At 49.7% G+C, this 19,641-nt stretch overlaps 2 protein-coding genes across 4 annotated transcripts; both read left to right on the plus strand.

Annotated features, from left to right (window-relative positions):
- The first annotated feature begins 455 nt into the window (after positions 1-455).
- On the plus strand, positions 456-12,096 carry DHDDS (dehydrodolichyl diphosphate synthase subunit). Of its 3 annotated transcripts, none has more exons than XM_064635295.1 (9): positions 456-552; positions 2,298-2,376; positions 3,222-3,338; positions 3,931-4,073; positions 4,770-4,886; positions 5,062-5,163; positions 5,822-5,936; positions 7,496-7,603; positions 10,603-12,096. In XM_064635295.1, the coding sequence occupies exons 2-9, from the start codon at positions 2,314-2,316 to the stop codon at positions 10,837-10,839; spliced, it is 1,002 nt and encodes a 333-aa protein (XP_064491365.1). In that variant the 5' UTR covers positions 456-552; positions 2,298-2,313; the 3' UTR covers positions 10,840-12,096. The 3 variants fall into 3 exon arrangements, with proteins under 3 accessions (XP_064491365.1, XP_064491363.1, XP_064491364.1); XM_064635293.1 differs by having other exon boundaries at positions 463-552; positions 2,292-2,376; XM_064635294.1 differs by lacking the exon at positions 456-552 and adding an exon at positions 1,348-1,457 and having other exon boundaries at positions 2,292-2,376.
- Positions 12,097-13,697: 1,601 nt separating this feature from the next.
- HMGN2 (high mobility group nucleosomal binding domain 2) lies at positions 13,698-17,673 on the plus strand. Its single transcript, XM_064635297.1, has 6 exons — positions 13,698-14,117; positions 14,820-14,864; positions 15,239-15,268; positions 15,926-15,976; positions 16,249-16,344; positions 16,758-17,673. Exons 1-6 carry the CDS (start codon positions 14,103-14,105, stop codon positions 16,791-16,793), a joined length of 273 nt encoding a protein of 90 aa, XP_064491367.1. The 5' UTR covers positions 13,698-14,102; the 3' UTR covers positions 16,794-17,673.
- Positions 17,674-19,641: the final 1,968 nt, after the last annotated feature.

Raw genomic sequence — 19,641 nt, forward strand, 5'->3', positions numbered from 1 at the left:
CTTGTTTTTCTCCCCTGGGGTTGAGGAGCCCAGACCCCAAAACGGGTGTCAGGGCAGGGAATTGGGGTATCTGAAAAACCAACACAGCCCTGCCACGGGATCACAGACTGGTTTGGGTTGGGAAGGACTTTGAAGGTCATCTTGTCCCACCCCCTGCCATGGGCAGGGACACCTTCCACTAGCCCAGGTTGCTCCAGCCTGGCCTTGGACACTTCCAGGGATGTGGCAGCCACAGCTTCTCTCGGCAAGCTGTGCCAGAGCCTCCCCACCCTCACAGGGAGAAATTCCTTCCCAATATCCCACCTAGCCCCGCCCTCTGGCAGTGGGAAGCCATTCCCTGTGTCCCGTCCCTCCCCAGCTCCCTTGGAGCCCCTCAGGCTCTGGAAAACTCCCCCCCCCGCCATGGCGCCCTCCCCTCACAGCCCGCGCGCATGCGCACGGCCCCGCCCCGCCCGGGGCGCCGCCTGTGACGTAAGCGGAAGGGCACGTCACGCTCCGGCCGAGGCTGAGGGGACACCGGCGGGGCAGGGACCCGGAGAGGTACCGGGAGAGGTACCGGGAATGCGGGGGGAAACGGGGAGGTATCGGGAATGCGGGGGGAAACGGGGAGGTACCGGGAATGCGGGGGGAAACAGGGAGGTACCGGACACCGCGGGAGGATAGGGAGGGGGCCGGGGCGGGTACCAGGCACCGAGGGGGAACCGGACATCAAGGAGAACTGGGAGGGGGCCGGGGTAGGTACCGAGACCGGGAGGGGGCCGGGGCGGTACCAGGACACCGAGAGGAGACCGAGGGAGGTACCGGGCACTGGAAGGGAACCGGGCGTCAGGGGGGACAGCGGGAGGGGACCGAGGGAGGTAGCAGGCACCAGGAGGGAGCCGGGGAGGGCACCGGTACCGGGCAGGAGCTGGGCACCGGTGGGATACCGGGAGGGGAGTGGAGAAGGTACCAGGCACCAGAGAGGAACCGGGCACCGGGAGGGGACCGGGGCAGGTACCGGGCATCTGGGGGCATCGGGGTGGGGGGGACTGGGCAGCGGGCATCGGGCAGGAACTGGGCAGTAACCGGCCACCGGGTGGACGTTGGGTGGAGGAATCGGGCACCGGGGGAAAGGCCAGGGAGGCACCGGGAATTGGCCACTGAAGAGAACCCGGATGGTACCGGGGAGGGCACCGGGGGGGAGGGCGCCGGGACACCCCTCGGGGGTGGGGGGTTGAAGGCGCGGGGGAGCCTCGTTCCACCGGGGCTCTCCCGGTGGAGGCCCGAGGGCCGCTCCGTGCCCGGCTCCCCCTCGCCCGGGGGGCTGTCGGGAGCTGAGTCACCGCCGGTCCTTCCCCCGCTCGGAACCGGAGGCGGGGGTAGCGGCATCCCCGCTAGGCCGGGGGCGAGTCACGGCCCTGCCGTGCTCTGCCCCGGGGCACAGACAAGGGGCTGCTCTGGGACGGTTTATCTTTAAGGTGACTTTGTAAAATCGCCCCTAAAAGGTTGATGAACAGCCAGAGCTGGCGTTGGGATGTTCTCAGCCCGAGCTGTGCAAGGGGAGGGTTAAGAGCTTTGGAACAGCCCGAGGTTCAGCAGTTCCTCGCCTTAATATCTTGTGGGTAGAGATCCCTTCCTGAGGAATGAGGCAGAGAAAGCCCATATGGAACAATAATGCCCTCGGTGTAATTATTTGCCTCTGCCCCTGGAGGGTGGAATGATTTCCAGGTGGTGGGATCTGGGCTGTTGCCCCCACAGCTCTCCCAACATTGCTGCTGTGCCCACGTCTCTCAGTGTTCCTGACTGAGAGACCTGAAGAAACCTGGAAATTCAGTAAACTTGTTAGCTCAAACCACATCTTAGGATTTGACGTGCAGGTATTGTGGTAAAAAAAAACCCAATATTTTTACAGCTGCAGAGGCCAAAGCTCTTTATTTGTGAAGGCAAAGACATACCAGTGGGTGACATGGGCACAGGGCAGTTGTGGTGCAGGTTGTGGCTTCATAAAAGTCAGTTTGTGCTGATGCTACCCTGTGAGTGGCACCCAAACTGTGTGTCTGTACCAGCTTGGCTGGAGGTCTCAGTGGTGGTTTTCCTTGCCACCAGCAAGGATTCACTTGGATGACACAGCTGGAAAATTCCAGAGCTCATTCCTGAGCTTCCCCGTTGCCTGCTTATCAAAGGACTTGTGCAGACAGTATAAAGGGCTCCAGAACAGCAAGTCAAAGCTGATTTTTTTCAAGGTGGTTTGTTTGCTTTGGGCTCAAACAGTCATCTTTAACCCCTTTATTTTCATCTTCCCTTTGAAAAAGGAAAAGGAGCTCTGGGTAAAACATGTCGTGGATCAGAGAGGGCGAGCTGACCATCATAGAGAGGTTCTGTGCCAACATCATTAAGGTAAGGGATGGGTAAAGAACTGGCAGGTTCACCAGGGTTCAGGGTGGAACTGTCTCTGGAAAGGGAGCACTGCTGGCAAGGGTGCACTTAATGCTGGCACGGGATGTACATCCCTGAACAGCATTGCAGGGTGGGAGATTATTTAAGCTTAGTCTTGAGAAAGAGCAAGGCTGTAGGCAGAGCTTGCCAATAATGAGCTTGCACTCCCAGCCTTCCATGCTGTGTGCCCTTGCTGATGAAGGCAGGGCGTGGGAAGGAGGGAGAGAAAAGAGATGGTCGGATTGGGAGTCTTAAGAAATGAAACTGAGTTTCTCTGGATTAGAATAATAACTCATCAGTTCTAGGAAAATTCTGTCCTTGGTCAGCAGAGGCTTGAGGCTGGTGGTGCTGCCCTTCAGACCCAGTGAGGTCAGTGGAAAGGAATAGTCCTCTTTGTGGAGGGAAGTCTTATGACCTTCTTTTTGTTTTCTCTGAAGTTAACTGTGAAAAGGCCCTTGAAGTATAAAAAAATGCAGCAGAAAACTGTGTGCACCCTCCCCTGTGGCTGCAGAGAGGTTGCTGTGGCAGCACTGCTCTCCTGAGTACTGCAGTCCTCTCATGTGAGAGAAACAGGGAGGGCAAATTTGCTTTTTAGTTTAGGCAATTGTCAATACTGACATGTTTTTTGGAGACCCCATACTGGGGTTGACAAAGAGGAGACGAACACCTTACTCATTCCAGCTGCAGATTTCATAGCCTTGCACTCCTACAAACAGGCAGTGCTGCCAGGACCGGTGAGGCTGAACTCTCTGTGGCTGAGATGCCTGTTCCCCTTCAGGTCTGTTGTGTTTCTCCTTGTTTTCCAGGCAGGTCCAATGCCCAAGCACGTCGCCTTCATCATGGATGGCAACCGCCGCTACGCCCAGAAGTGTCACGTGGAGAGACAGCAGGGACACTCAGAAGGCTTTGATAAGCTGGCACAGGTGGGAAGGGTGTTTGCTGACTTGCTGTGGTGCAGGTTTGAGCTGTGTTTGCAGCTGGACTGGTGTCTTGTGTTCCTTCTCTTCACTGGAGTCAGTGCTTGGAGGTACCTCCAGAGTCACTCCTGGGCTTGCAGCTTGTATTTGTCATCAGGATTCACAGCTTCAGCTCCCCTCTCTTTGTTATCTTGCAGAGTCATTCTATTCAGCTGTTTTCCCCTCAGTTTTATACTCAGTTAAAATATTTACCTTACAGATCCTGAAGCTTTTATTTCTGTGAAACAGGTTGGAAGAGGTTTTGAAAGGTACAGTACTATAAAATTTATAGCATTACCTACAAGAGGTACTTTCCCTGGCTGGATTAGTCCCATATCTGTGGTGGATTCTCACCCTCAGGGAGTGCTGTTTTCCTTCTGTTCTTTAAAATGAACCTGAAATTCAGCTCTTGATGGTTGTTTCTTTTGATCCAGTCTTGGCATCATGGGAACCAACAGGAGGGTTTTACAGTGGAAAAGCTGAATCTTGTTGGCCTCTCTGATTGTCTCAGTCTGTTTATCTGACTTCTGTTTTTCTGTTATGTTTTGTCTTCTTGCAGACACTACGGTGGTGCTTAAATCTGGGCATTCAGGAGGTGACTGTTTATGCCTTTAGCATTGAGAACTTCAAACGCTCCAAGGAGGAGGTGGATGGACTGATGGACCTGGCAAGACAGAAGTTCAGTCGCCTCCTGGAAGAACAGTAAGAGTCCTCCCATGTCAGTCTGTATCCCACAGGGTGCAACTGAAGCAGAACGTGATGAAGAGATGTTTACAGGGATGTTACAAGTTGTGGAAATGGATTAAATGAAGGAAAACCTTCTCCACCTCCAGTTAGAGATTAGTCCAGAGGGGCTCTGCCTGCCTGGATGGGATGTAGAGCTCCTGTGCATCACAGTCCCCTCACCACATCAGATTTGTGTCAACAGTCCCATCCAAATCATGGGGACAGGACAGCATTCAGATAAGCAGGAGCTTCTGATTGTGCTGATTTAGTACCAGAGTGCCAGATGCCTTGTTTTCATTAAGTATCAAAGCGTTGTCTTAATTTTTGATTAGTTAGAGGTGCCTGGAGTCTGTGTTAGTATTCTAAGCTTCCATATGGATTTTTATAACTTTTAGGTAGGGGTGCCTAATCCATGATCATTTCCTAGGCCTTTGGTTATGTCTGTGCCTCAGGAACTTGTATGGGGAATGAGCAGTTTCCCTCTATGAAATGGTTTGGGATCATCAAATCCAAGCCAGCTTTGCACACATGAAAAACATTTGGTGGTTTTGCCTTTTTCTAATTCTCGGTTTTACTGAAGCTGCTGGTGGATGTAACACAGGGCAGATGTGGCACTTGTGCAGTAGAGACTGCCCTGTTTTCTGTGGTCCTCACTCTCATTGTTGGGTGTAGGGAGAACCTGAAGAAGCACGGGGTGTGTATCCGTGTCCTCGGGGACCTGCCACTCCTGCCCGTGGATATTCAGGAGCTGATTGCCCAGGCTGTGCTGGCAACCAGGAACTACAACAAGTAAGTAACACTCAGTTTAAATTGCTGATACCTCACGTCTTCCCTCTTCTTCCTGAAGGCTGGGACTTGGCAGACGTGCTACACCTCTTTTTTCATCTTTGTCCTACAGTCACACATAACTGTCACCTGCTGGACCTTCCTTGGATTAGCCTTTCACATCTTTTCCTCTTTTCAGATGCTTTTTAAATGTCTGCTTTGCATACACATCGAGACATGAGATCAGCAATGCTGTGAGGGAGATGGCCTGGGGGGTGGAACAAGGACTGCTCGAACCCAGGTAACTCTTGGCTTTCTCTGTGAGGCTTCCTGGGTGAATCCTGCCTGTCTTGCCATCTACACTGCATGAGCAACCTCTCAGAAGCCAAGTGGCTTTTAGATATATCTCATTAAACCAGTAGGACTGGAACAAATGACTTGAAGTTACTATGCAATGTTTGGTTTTTATTATTTCAGTTGCCATGGGGATAGATACACAACCAAGACAGACAAGAAATTGGGTCTGTGTCTTAAGTTAGTTCAAATGTGAAGGCAGATTTTATGTCACAACAATTGGCTGCTTGGCTGACAGTCTTAGCTATGAGGTCAAACAACAGATGAATCATGAATACTGCACTGTTCCTCCACCCTCAAGGAGATGGAGTAGTTGCACTCTGCTCCAGCTGGAAATCCTCACAGTCTGGTTCCACCTCTGTGTTATGTTTCAAAGAGAATGGAGGGGGATGCTCTGGGGGGGCTGAAGGAGCATTTGGAATAGCCTGTGGAGCAGCCAGCAGTGTCCATCAGAAGCAAGCTGATGACCGGCTGTGGTTCAGCTCCGCCACCCAGTTCTAACCTGCAGTCCTGTGCTTATGTAAAACCCCTCAGCAATTCTGATTTACTAGTGCCACATCCACCAGGTCAGGATAATAAATTAATAAAATGTGTCTGTCTTTTAGTGATGTGTCAGAATCCTTGCTCGATAAGTGTCTGTACACCAACAACTCCCCCGACCCAGACCTCCTGATCCGGACCTCTGGAGAGGTTCGCTTGAGTGATTTCTTGCTGTGGCAGGTAAAGTCCTTCTTTTCTCTTTGAAATATTCCATCTCTACCTCAAAGAGTGCTAGTGTTCTACTGACTCCAGGTGTGAGCTGACATGAGGGCTCTGAAATTCTCTCTGCCAAGGATTAGGCAATTTCTTGCATGGACCGAGTGCTGGGGCACCTCTGAGGAGTCTGTTTCTTGCATAAAATAACTTGCAGCACAAATCTGAAATTGTATCATCCTGAAAACACTTAATAATGAATCACAAATCAGCCTAGGTGACAGCAGTCAAGGAAATCCTGAATTGCTCATCCTTTTGCTCCTCTCCTCACGTTTAGGTAATTCCTCATTTGAGTGGTAAATTCCTGGCTTTGATTAATTTAACCTGGCAGTGTGTTTCCTGGGATGAGGAAGTCCCAGGAAGGATTTATAGATTCCTGGGAGAGGTGTTTGTCATGTGTCAGCTGGAGGTGTAGCCCTGTAATGTACATCTAATGTACATGCCTGACTTGTCACAGTTTCAGGAGTCTATTTGACTTCCTTGATAAAACAAGATGCCACAAGACAGGTTCTGAGGGTGGCAAAGCCAAATCAGCATGACTGGGCTGCTAAGCTAAAACACAATAAGCTCCTAATGCCTAAAAAGTTCATGTATTAGCAGTTAAAATACCCAAAGCTGCTTCCATTTCACTCTCTCCTGTGCCAGGCAGTGTTGACCTGCTTGTGGAGAACATTTGAGTCGAGCTGCTTCACTTAAAGCTCACATGTTGTTTTGCATATACAGTTTGGAGCCAAAACCCAATTGCCTTTAAGCAACCACATCAAATGTTCCCATTCCAAATTATTTAATTGGCAAGTTCTCAGAAGCACTCAGGCCTGAGTTGTGGTTACCTACCAAGGCATCCCCCTCTCCTCCCTCCAGTTCTGAGCACACCTGTACCTTGGATGGGTGTCAGTGCTATGAAATAACACTTTGCTTGCTCCTGTCAGTCCTTTTAAGTGTTAGATTTTTTGGTAATGGCCATGGGAACACATTTACCTGAAATTTTGAGGAGCCTGATGGCAAAAACAGGCTTTAACCCGAAAGGGTTCGTCGTTCAGCTCGAGGGTATCTTCAGTGCACCACAACTCTTGGCTTCATTGAGTAGTTTAAATGCCATGAGTGGGCAGTAAGGAGTATCACTACATGTCATTTGAAGAATGGCTTAAATGTCATGTCCTGATCCTCAGGACATTACTCCCTTAGACTTTGGTACCCCAGTGTTGCTATTTTAGTTTTTTTATAATTCTGTGATGCTTAAGTTATTAAAAATACCTCTGTGAAGACCAGCACAGCATTAGAAAGAATTCTGATGTCTTTGCAGGAGTGGATGACTAGTGTCCCAGCATTAAAAAGTAATTAGAAAGACTCTGCATTGTGCAATTTCAAACTCTCCTGGCTGGTACTTATTTTAAGTAGAATCTGATAACACAGCTTAGGTAAAACCTTTGTGGGGAAACTGGCACAGTTTGCCCAGCAGAGCTGCATCTTGATGACTTTTTACCCTTGCTCCATGATTGAATTGTTGGTGATCTTGCTTTCTGCAGACATCCCATTCATGCCTGGTGTTTCAATCAGTCTTGTGGCCAGAATATTCCTTTTGGAACTTGTGTGAGGCAATCCTTCGGTTCCAGATGAACTACGGTGCTTTACAGGTAAGGGAGCCCCAGGGAGGTAAAGCCCAACACCAAGTGCTACCTGCACAGCTGGAGATCAGGTGAGAGGGTGCAAAGTGGGAACAGGAATTGTTAGTTAAGATCCTGTTGCAGTAGCAGCTCGTGCCAGATGTGTTGTTTCTCCTGTTGTACCCATGTGGCTTGTTACATCATCTTAGTGTGTGGCCAGACTCCTCTGCTTTCAGCAATACCCAAAATGTCTAAAGTCACCACTGTCTCTGTTACTCGTTGCTCATTCCCCCAGCTGGAATATCTGTCCCAGAACTCACACAACAAGTGTGAGACTCCTGATCTGCTACAGGGTGAAAACAACCAGTTTGACTCAAACACTTCATCAGTGGCTTAAGCAAAGACTGCTGAGCTCACACTGGAACGAGCAGGGAGAATTTCCATGCTCTTCCTCTAACCCCCCATTGTTTTGAGGGTTATAATGAGTGGGTTTAGAGTTTCCTTTCTGGGAGCTGAAGTGGGGCTGCCTGAGCTGTGAGTCTGTGGACAAGTGTCCTCTTTCTGGTGGGTCCAGATGTACCTGCTGAAGGGATTGTTCCCATTGACATTGTTCCTCTCCTCTTAGATCTTTTGTTGTGAGCTCTCCCAGACCTGGTTCAGATAAATCTGGCCAACTAAATAGTGACTTAGTAATCTGGCTATTTATAAGCAAAGCAAGTGTGGGAGCTGGAGCTCTTGATAAGGAAGTTTGGGGGGCAGCAGCTTGTAGAACAGAGACAGCAGTAATTGGCAGGAGGAGGACCTTGGGGTGGTGACTCTTAACCTCCACCACATCTGGTTGCTGAGCGTGTCTGTTCCTTAGTTATTTGGGTCCTCTTTTTAAAACAGGCATTATGTTGCCCTTTCCTACCTTCAAGGACCTTGCTCACCTCTGAGAGTTGTCAAAGAGATTACAGCCAGTCGTGGTTATGGCTGAATTTAATCAGGTGCAGTCAGTCTGGCAGCATCCAAACTCTCCACGTCCTTAACCTCTTTTATTCCTATTCCTGGGCCAAGTTTGCCCTTTTCCTACCAGCAGTTCATTGTATTAGTACAACTAATGGCAGTTCACCTTCTGCATGAAGAGGGAAGCAAAAAAGGCAGTAGTGTTTGTCATTGCCATGAGCTTGGCCTCTGTCTGGAACAGTAAGGTCACTGTTCTGACTTTGCTCCTGGTGCTGGTTTCTGACTGGTAACAAATGCTGCTTCTGTTCCCAGCTATTCTCATCTTTTCTTAGTCCTGGTTTGTGGCTGGATGTGCTCATGCCATGCTATTATCAAGGTTTCTTATTGTCCACATTTGTTCTCTGGTCAGTTTTCTCCCTGTAAGACCCACTTTGCAGTATCTGAAGCTGCAAGGTTTCAAGGGAGACCTCACAGTTGTGCAAAGGAAGGATTTCTCCCTCAGAGAAACTGCTGAGATTTAGGAGCTGGATTTTTTATTTTTTTTTCATTTAGAATAGGTGATCTTGAAAGCCAAAAGTACCTAGATCTCATGAAACAAATTCCCTTGGTGGAAGGGCTACTGTCAATGAGGCTGGTGGAGCCAGGGGGTGACTTGCTGAGAAGCCAGGATATATTCCAGCAGCTGTGACTGCTTTGGGAATGTGCTGCTGCATTTGGGATGCACGAGGCAGTTTGGGTGTAGATGGGCAACTGGATGGAAGGGGGTGACAAAATACATTAAAAAACTTGAATAGGAAGTATTTGATAAAAGATTTCCTCCTTCCAGTGACTCAAACAACATCACAATTAATGGCTGCCATCTTAATTTTCCAGTTACCCTGCTGCTCAACAGGTAGTCCCAGGATCAGCTAGACCCTGCTTTTGGTGCCTGGTAGATCTAGGGAGAGAATGCAGGTTTCTGCATTCTCTGGAATGCAGAATTCATTCTCTGCCCAGCCTGTCCCATGCAGGGGTCAGGCCCAGTCTTTTCTGGTGAATAAACAGAATTTCACTTTGAGGGTTGAAGGCTTCTGCTGAACAGGCTGATGGTCCCTGCCCTTCACATCAGCAGGGCTACAGCCCTGGAGTGCATCCATTCAGTGGGGTTTCTGTGGCTGGGAATATTTCTGCTCTCATTCCCAGCACAACAAAAGCTAATCTCCAGTGCCAGAGCATAGGCTGACTTGGGCTCAGGGAAAGTGTGGGGAAGAGTGAGTCAGGCTCTCATTAGAGTAATTATTTCTCCTTGCTTGTTTGAAACACCAGCACTCCCTAAGTGTGTGTGTGTGTGTGTGTGTCAGGTTATGTCACAGTGACCAGTTTAACTGTTTTTAAAAATAGAAGCTTAATGGTCCTGCGTGCTGCTGATGTGTTTTTGTTGTTGGAGGCTGCAGGCCAGGGCATGTGCAATAAGGAGAAATCTGAAAGTGATGTTCTCCAACAAAAGATTTCAAATACTTGAAGGGTAGGCAAGGATGGCTCCTGCCTTTGCCTTATTCCTGCCCATCCTGCTGTGTCTCAAGCCAGTACATTAGTAGATCACAGGCATTTGGGAATGCTGAGCCCATTCCTGCTTTTGTTCTGAAGCTGATTAGCTCAATACCTGATCATCTGCTCAAAGAATTGCCCTATAAATCATTGTTCTGAATCCCCTAAAACCTTTCAGCTGCCAGGGGAACAGGATCAAAGATGCTGCAATGACACTGGTGAGAACAGCAGTGTGCACGTCTGGGCTTTAAATGTTCTCTTCTAGCTGCTCCTCTGATTCCAATATCTGAGGGTTTTCCACAATGTGTTGTGACCTTTATCTATTTTAACTAAGTGTGAGCAGAGCTGTGTCTTGGGGAGAGGTCCAGAAGGATATCCCTGTATTTTTCCTAGCCAATCAAGCAGGCAGCCTCAAAGTGGAGGAGGCAGACCCAGAGCCACCCTTCATTTAACCTGCAGGCTGATGGGCAAGCAGAGCCTGTGCTGCCTCACACCTGTGCCACAGGTGAGCTGAGAGGCCTGGTAAGGTGCTAACACTGCCCTGCTTTTCACTCCAGAAGGCCAGAGACTCCTACATGGAGGAGAGGAGGCGACAGCAGATGGAAAGGGATCAGGATTATGTGACAAGGAAGCTGCAGCAGGAAGGGTGTGCGTCCCACGGAGACTCCCGGCGCCGACGGACTCTGCTGCAGAAATGCACGGCCATGCGGGAGGAGAGGATCCAGGGCTTCCTGCAGGCACTGGAGCACAAGAGAGCAGACTTCTTTGAGAGATTGTGTACGGTGTCTGCATGACACAGGGGCTGGGTTACCTCAGGAAGACAACTTTTAGAGGGAGCAGCTGCTGCCCAGAGGAGCTGGCTCGCTGTGGCCCTGCAGCGGGGCTGCTCTAGGACCTGCCGTCCCCGCTGGCCCTGCAGGGACAGGGACTGTGACCCTCTCTAGTGCTGTGAATGCTGCTGAGGAAGGTGATGCCGTCCTGTCTCACCTCCCTGCCACAATGGCAGACAATACCTGCACCCTCGTGACAAGAAGTTAAACTGCAGTGAGCCTCCAGTTCTGTTTGACTCCTCATGGATTGGCCCAGCCAAACCAATTCAGTCCCATTAAATCAGTCCTGGGCTTGAATTCTTTCCATGGCTTTGCAGAAGGGAATCTTCTGTTGAGATTTCCTCTGCTGTCCCATCAGGGGAGCCTTGCTTTCTGGCAGGGAGAGGGTTATTCCTGGTGTCAGGGACATTCCCCACTGCCTGCCTTGGGATAGCATCTTGTCTTTTCCCCACCTGACTCTGCTGGGTTGGATAGATCTGCTCTTGGCTTCCAAAGAGCTAAAGAAGGTGTTGCCAGCCTTGCTGTGAAGAAAAAAATACTCCAAAGCTTCACCAGGTCCTGTGATCCATCTGAGCAGTGTGGGGAAAACCCAAGTGCAGAAGATGCTGGTGTTGGACCAAACTGACCTTGGGAAAGGCTTCGGGCAGGCAAGGAAAAAGGATTGGTTGGGAATTAACCTCATGGCTTAGAAGGGAAAAGAAGTTAGCTAAACCCAGGTGATGGCTACAGTATGCCAAACCCCTCTGAGCCCTCTCCAGAGACGAGTTCCAGGGAATATGGGTGGGCTTAATTCAGGAATACAGTAGCCAAACCCAACCTGACCCCAGCCAAAATGGTTCAGAAGGGCTATTTGGCTGATTTTAGCAGGAGTGGCCGGAGCAGCTGTGGAGTGTTGTTTGTTCTCAGTTTTCCATTGGCAGGGAGCTGGACAAGCTGATTTCCAAGATTGTTTCCATCTCTAATTTCTCCTGTTTTCCGTCCCCGTGGTCAAAATAAGTGAAAATGTCTGGATTTTTTGTTGTTGTTGTTGTTCCTGATGCACACACAGGTGCGGCAGTACCAGCTATTGCTGGGTTTAAAGTGTTTCTTTTTACCTCCAGGTGAAAACTAGAAAATGCAGGTTTAAAAGACTTGTAAGTGCTGCAGAGTGAGCACTTGGCATGTGATTGTGAAGAGGATAACTGCGTTGTCAAACGAGGAATAAAGCATATTCATACCAAAGTTATTTTAAAAAACGAGCTGAATGTTTAAAAGTACATAGAGCTGCTTATTCTAAGGTGTGATGAAGTTGGCATCCAGGTCTAATATAATAATATTTAACCTGTGACAGGCTCCTCATGTGATTCCTGTTAGCCTGGGAATGATTTGAAGGTTCTTTTTACAGTGTAGTGTGAGCAGTTTGATGGTGCTCCAAAGCTTGGCCGAGTAAAGCTGCACATGCAGGTACCACCTCTTGTGTAAGTAGCAAACAGAATTTGGATAAAGATGTGCTGAGATGATGGGAGCTGTTGATTTTTAAACTTCTTTTGCTGTATTTTCTCCACATTTCAGGAAACTCTGGGAATAATGCGCTCTCCACGAGATGGAACACTGTCCAGTCTGCTTTGCCTGGCTGATGGGGAGGTTCTTCTACCCAAAAAATGTATTTTTGCCTTTAAAAAAAAACAAAACCTTTTCCATTGTGTTATGATTCTACAGGTGACCAAAGCCACAGTGGTGGCTTTCCACAAAGTACTGTTGCAGGTGTGGTAAGTGAAGGATCTGGTTTACAAAAGGTTTGTAGGGGAAGTTTTAATAATCCCTTTTATAAAAGGCATTGCTGGAGTAGGGGAGGAGGAAAAGTCCTTCAAGCAGTGGCAGAAGGTTTGTATTACCTGAGTTTGTATATCCTACTACATCAGTTATTCCAGTAAGTATAATTCCAGTTATGTCCCCTGTAAGCCTGCCTTTATTAGAGGGTGGGCATAAGTTACCCAGGCAAACTTGGGAGTTTGAAGAGTCCATCTTTCCAGTGAATCTGTGGGAACAGAGCCACAGGCTTCTGTCAGTGAGAACTGAACTTCCATAATTCGTGTTTATGGGGTAAAGATGAAAAAAATCAGCACGGCTGGAAAGATGTGCGGTCAAGGCCTGAAAAAGCCTGGGGAAGGGAGCTGGGGGAGGAAGGCTGTTCCTTGGGGTGTTTTTTGGGATGAGGTTCAACTAAAAAGCAGTTTGGGGCACAACGAAGTCGTGATGAAGATCCTTAGATGTGAAGGACGTGGGCTGTGGCCCTGCCAGGTGAGAGGAATGTCCCCTCCTGGGAGCAGCCCAACTCCCTGGAGCCGCCCGGCACCACCATCGGTCACCTGTCTTAATCCCTTTAACCGTCATTTTATCGCATTTTAACTTATTTTTCTCCCCTTCTTTTCCTTCCAGCACCGCCGGATACAACTCTTTTTTCCCCCCCATCTCCGGATGGGGTGGAGGGGGGGAAAAAGGGGGCTCTGGGCGATTCCTCCGGGGAGAGACCACCCTGATATATCCCAGCGGGTGCTGAACGAACAGCTCCGCTCACCTGCGCGCGAGGGGGGGTGTGTGTGGGAAGGGGGGGTGTAATATCCCCCTTTCCCCCTCCGGCCGTTTTTTTTTTACATTTTTACATCCCTAATTTTTACCTTTTTTTTTTTTTCCCCCATTTTTAATTTGCTTTTCCTCCCTCCCTCCCCTCACGTCCCCCCCCTCCCCACAGGGTTTCCCGCGCGCGCGCGCGCTGAGGGGAGGCGGGGGGGGGAACTGCGCGCGCGCCCCCCCCCCCACATCTCCATCCACTTCGCCCCCCCCTCCCCGCCTTTGGCCCCACCCCACGTGACCCACGCGGGCCAATGGGCGCGCGGGGCGGCGGGGATCCGGCTGGAACCGGTTGGGCCGCGTCCGGCTCTATATAAAACTTTATAAACACCCGATTCCAATTAGTGGGGTCGGGGGAACACCCAGCGCAGCGCGAGCCCCGCAAACCTACGGGGTGCAGCCCCCCCCTCCTCCTCCTTCTCCTCCTCCCCCTGCCCCGCTCGCACCGAGCTGCCAACCCGCCGGCACCGCTTCACCCCGCACAGCGCGCCCGGCTCTCTCTCCCCCCCCTCCACCTTCCCCCTCCCTCCCTCCGCCGCCTCCCTCCGCCCCCTCACGCCGCCCAGCGCGCTCCGCTCTCCCTCACACACTCACACCACACGCACACACACGGAGCCATGCCGAAGAGAAAGGTACGTGGAGCTGCCGCCCCCTCCCTTCTCCTCTTCCCCCGTGTCCTTTTTCCCCCCCTTCCCGCTGTCCTCCCCATCCCCCCCTCACGGTGTCCTTCCCCCCCCCCCTCACGGAGCCGCCTGTGGGAGGGGGGGGGCGGGACTACGCGCTTAAAACAACCCCCCCCGGCTTTCCTCCCCTCCCGTTCGGGGCGGTAACGGCGGCGCGAGGCCTCGGCGGGGCCCGTTCCCGGGGAGGGGGCCCCGCGGAAGGGCGGGAGGGGCCCCGGTGGGTCCCCGCCGGTCCGAACCGGTTGGTTTTGGCGGGAGGTCGGTGTGAGGGGAGAAGGGGGGGGGGAGGGGAGGGGAGCGCCGGTGTGGGGCGGGAAAGGGCGGGAAGCGGCGGCAAAGCTTTGCCGCCAAAACGGCGGGGGCGGGAGGGGAGGGGGGAGGCCCTGAGGGGACATTGACCATCCCCCCCCCACCACACACAGACACAGCCCCGGCAGCGCCCGCCCCGCTCGGGGTGGGTCGGTCGGTGTGGGGTTGTGCTCCGCGATCCCCCGCCCTGGCCCCGCGGGGAGGGGCTGCGACCGTAGCGATGGTGCCGTGGGGATGCTCCCCCTTGGGGCGTTTTTTCGGGGTTAAAATAGCGGCTGGTGCCTGAGCGTGTGTGCTTCCCTCCACCCCCCCATCACCTGTCCCTACAACCTGTGTCCCCAGGCTGAAGGAGAGACCAAGGGCGATAAGGCCAAAGTTAAGGATGAGGTAAGAACTTCGGTGTTTTGGGAAAGTTGGATCATCAAGTGTCCCCGTTGGAAGATGGGGTTTAACTTCATCGGAATATCTGGGGAGCCGAGGGGGGGGGGGGGAGGGTTGATCTGAATCGATTCTGACTTTTCAAAGTCTTAAGTGTCTTTTAATTGTGAAAAATCTACTTTTAACCATGAAAATTCTACTTGAATATCCTCAGCTATTAGTGATTTCAATGACATAGCCTTGTGTTTCTTGAGAACCGGGGAAAAAGGGAGCTAAAAACATAATTTCTGGCGGTTTTGCTACTTTGAAGTCAGAGTTACTTATGAGTTTTTGAGAGTTCATGTTCTGTGGCATTAAACTCAATCATTTTCCTCTTTCAACAGCCACAACGGAGATCAGCGAGGTTATCTGCTGTGAGTACCCTCTTGCTGGGCAGAGATGTCACAACACTTGGTATTTTTACAATTGACCATTAGTTGTGTAAATGTGTCAGAGCTGTAGGTACTCTGGAGACGTGTTGTTAGCTGGGAGTAAGTAACTGGCTTAAGGAACTGCCCCATTGTGTGGTGTTATGGGAGTGGTAAAATAATTGACAAATCAAGTAACTGCTTTGATTTTAAATGTTTTGGCTTGCTTTCCTGAAACTGAACTGTGTTTAGGCTGAATGTTTTAAAAATGCAGTTTGTTTCTCTTTAAAATAAATTCAGTAAATAACATGAATAAGTTATTTTAAGAAAAGTCCCTGGAGCGGGACTTGTCACAAGGACATGTAGTGACAGGATGAGGGGGAATGGCCTTAAACTGAGGCAGGGCAGGGTTAGATGGGATATTGGGAAGAAACTCTTCCCTGGGAGGGTGGGGAGGCCCTGGCACAGGTTTGCCCAGAGAAGCTGTGGCTGCCCCATCCCTGGAAGTGTCCCAAGGCCAGGTTGGACAGGGCTTGGAGCAACCTGGGCTAGTGGAAGGTGTCCCTGCCCATGGCAGGGGGGTGGAACAGGATGATCTTTAAGGTCCCTTCTGACCCAAACCATTCCATGATTCTCTAACACAAGGTTTTCCCTCCCTTGCAGAAACCTGCTCCTCCAAAGCCAGAGCCCAAACCTAAAAAGGCAGCTCCAAAGGTGAGTTGTGTCAGTGCTGTTTCGAGAGCTCAGTGGGTTGTGAGGTTTAGCTTTGATTGGCCACAACTAATAAACCCTTGACTGGATTGACCCGTGTTGTCACTTCATAAAGTGGCACTGGAAACTTCCAGATTTTACAAAATTTGTGTTAAAAATACCGAAGTGAAGACTTCTCACAGTGGTTGTCAGTCCCTTGAACACACAGACATTGTTGTGTTACCAACACCCAGCTGTTGGGAACTGACAGCAAAAATACCACCTTGCTTTTACAGAAGAGCGAGAAGGTGCCCAAGGGGAAGAAAGGAAAAGCTGATGCTGGCAAGGAGGGAAACAACCCTGCAGAAAACGGAGATGCCAAAACAGACCAGGTATCACAGCAGCCTGCCTTACATCAGGATTCACTCCTTTCCCTCTCAAACAGGGACAGGTCTTGGCTTGTGCTAATGAAGAGGAACTGTTGCTTATTTACACCCGTTGCTTATGACACTTAAAGACACATCCACACTCATGGCAGGTGTTGGTAAAGAGTTAAAGTTGTCTGTTTGCCAGGTGCTGTCAGCAGTTACTGTTCTGGCTCTGTAAAGTTTGCACCTGTAAAGCAACTTAAGTTGTCTTTTACGGTACCTCAAATGCTGGATTTGATATCATTAAAAATTATCTTATTTAAAATCAGAGCACTGCAGCCCAAAGAACACTTGGCTCTGCTCAGGGATTTGTTATTTAGAAAGATGAGTTTCTGTTCTGTTTTGTGTGTTGACTTGCTCCCCTTTTTTCTTTCCAGGCACAGAAAGCCGAAGGTGCTGGTGAAGCCAAGTAAAAACGTGTGAATTTTTGATAACTGTGTACTTCTGGTGACTGTACAGTTTGAAATACTATTTTTTATCAAGTTTTATAACAATGCAGAATTTTGGTTTACTTTTTTTTAAGCTATGTTGTTAGCACACAGACCGCTTCGTTGTTGTGTTTTGGGGGAGGGTGTGGGGGGAGGGGGGGGCAGTGGGGGCAAATGTCATTTAGTCTATTTCTCAAAACCTAAATTTTAATAAGAAAAGCTTTTTCCAGTCCCCCAGTTTTTTGGAAGAAGGGCCCTTCCTGCAGGGATGAGGGAAGGGATTCCTGATGCTGCGTGTCAGTCGAGTCCAAGTGAACATCAGAGCTCCCAAGGTGCCGTTGCCCACTCCAAAACCCCAATGCCACCAGTTTTCCTTTGGTGTCTCCCTGTTCACCCAGAGCCTGTCACTCCAAACCGCGGCAAAACCGGCACTTTTGGGACGTACCACACTCAATCCACTGTCAGGTGATCCGGATTTCTGGTGTCTTAATTTGGGATACACTGGCTCAAAAAACGGAGCTGCGCTTCCTCTTTTCTATTGTGGATCTTCAGATTACAGAAACCTGCCTTTAGATTTTATTCTGCTGTAAAAAAAAGTCAGGGTCGGTGTGTGCAGAGTTGTCAAACAACGCGCTGGTGTGAACGTGTCCACCCTCACTCTAAAAGTTTTCCCTCTACAAGTGTGAGCTGAAGATTCCTCACGGTTCCATAGCAACTTTTCCGTTTCACTAGTCCACAAAGGGAGGGGAGTTTGACAGTTGTTTGTAAAATGTTGCAGATTGTAGCCCATGTCCTGCCTAAATTACCATGATTGTTCATGAAAAGTACCTTTAATAAAGCTGGATACGGTTTGGCTTGGACTGTTCTTAATGCTTTCTAATTTCTCTTGCCTTTATTTCATTTAAGAACTTGCTGTGTGCATGCCTGTGTTTATTTTTTCATTCAGATAATTAGCTCAGTCTTAATGTGCAACTGCAAAGTGGGGTTTCCTTACCTAAAAGCAAGGTTTCCTTAACCAAAAGCTAGGTTGGCTGCAGGATGTGTTGAAACTTCAGCTTACTGGGAAGGCCCAAAATGAAGCATGTAAGTGAATCTAGTGAGATAAATTATCCTCTTTATTGTCAAAAAAAAATGGTGCTGTGTAAAACAGGATTACAGTGATCTTGCAGTTGCTGCAGAGAAAAGCAAATTCTGGTGAGCTTTTCTTGGGAGTGAAACCAGAACTGGCTCTGTAAAACCGATGATGTGTTGCATTTCTGCACTTAAATTTGAATATTGTTGCTCCTGCTAATCGAATCCAGACCTGGCTGTGGTGGTGACTAAGCAGGAGACGAGGTTTGTTGAGTAAAAATGCACCATTTTTATAGTTGCTACTTAGACTCCAGAGCAGAGCCAAGCCCAAACCCCCTGTGTAAACGTCTCCTTCAGTGACTGTCAGATGGAATATTTTTTCCATCTCTGCTTGGCCTTGCCTGGGATTTCAGTGTCTGTTTGTGATTAAGTTCAGTGACCTGTTTCAACCTGTGCTGATTTCAGAGGGATTCCAGTGAAAACGAGCAGGGCAGAGTTCCACGTCCAGAGGTTTTCAGTGTCAGGAGTGCTGGGAAGTGTTCTGGAGCTGCTGCACCTACAGAGAACGCTGAGATGTGCTAATATGAACTGCTCCATCTTGTGTTACTGTAGCTGGTATGTCACATTCGCCCTAGCAAATAGAAATAATGATGAATAATCCTGTTTAATAGTCTTTAATAAACCCCACCCAGAAGCAGCAGCTTAGAAACAGCTCCTGACCAGTGGCTCAGGCAGCCAAGCAGTGGGATGTGGCTGCTGGAAGGCTGTGGCTTCCCAGCAGTGGGAGCAGGGAGAGGAGGTTGGTGGTTGTCCAGGGTGTTCTCCAAGAGGTGCAGCTTGGGAGGAGCCCTGTGTGGGGTTGAGGTGTTGGGAAAAGCGGGAAGCGAGTCCAGGAGTGACCAGAATGGCTGCTGGGGTTCTGTGACATCTCTCTGGTTCCCTGTGCCTTGCTCCCATCATAGGGATGGTGGGAGGTGTGGACTTGGGATTTCCCAATTAATCCCAACTTTCCAAGTACCAGAGGGGACGAGTCTTGAAGCTGTGGAATGGTCTGGGACTTGGGCACTGTCTGGGTGGTGAAATCGGGATTTCACCCAATAATGTAATTGCATCAAAATAACAATTATATTTTTAAATCTGCAAGTTTGAAATAGCCTACCTTGCTTTTGCAGAGTTTTACCTTGTTGGGTATCTACAAAGAGAATGAGCACTTCCAAAGGAATTGGGCTCTGAAGGGGTTGCTACCGACCAAGTTGCCGAGAGGAATGTTCTTGTGTTTTCCTTTATCCTGCTCTGGAATCTAACATGCTGATCCAAACATCCCCACGTAAAAGATGTTCTAAAGGAGTTTTAACCCCCCCCCCACGGGTGATCTGTGCCATGAGTTGGTGAGGGCTCTGTCTCTTCTCCACAGAAATCAATGGATATTTTTAGTGCTGAGATTCCAAGCTCTTGCTCCATCTGAGGTGCTTCCCAGTGGACGTGCCCTGCGCTGGAATTATTGGCCTGTTGGGCTTGACTCAACTCGCAGGGCTCATCTATTTCTCCTTAAGCAAATAGAGGGTGAGGGATGCTAAAGCCAGTAAATCCAACTAATTAGCTGTGTAAATTAAAGCTGAGGAGCTCTGTGCTGCAGCCTGTGCATGGTTAGTGGTTAGAGGCACCACAAATCTGCATCGCCGCCTGCCAGAACGCCTGAAGCTAAAAGGGAAGTTTTTTCTGTTAAATTGTAATCATTTTACATGGAAAATGGCCTCTGTGT

Source organism: Pseudopipra pipra, chromosome 24, assembly GCF_036250125.1.
Source record: "Pseudopipra pipra isolate bDixPip1 chromosome 24, bDixPip1.hap1, whole genome shotgun sequence".
Lineage (NCBI taxonomy): Eukaryota > Metazoa > Chordata > Aves > Passeriformes > Pipridae > Pseudopipra > Pseudopipra pipra.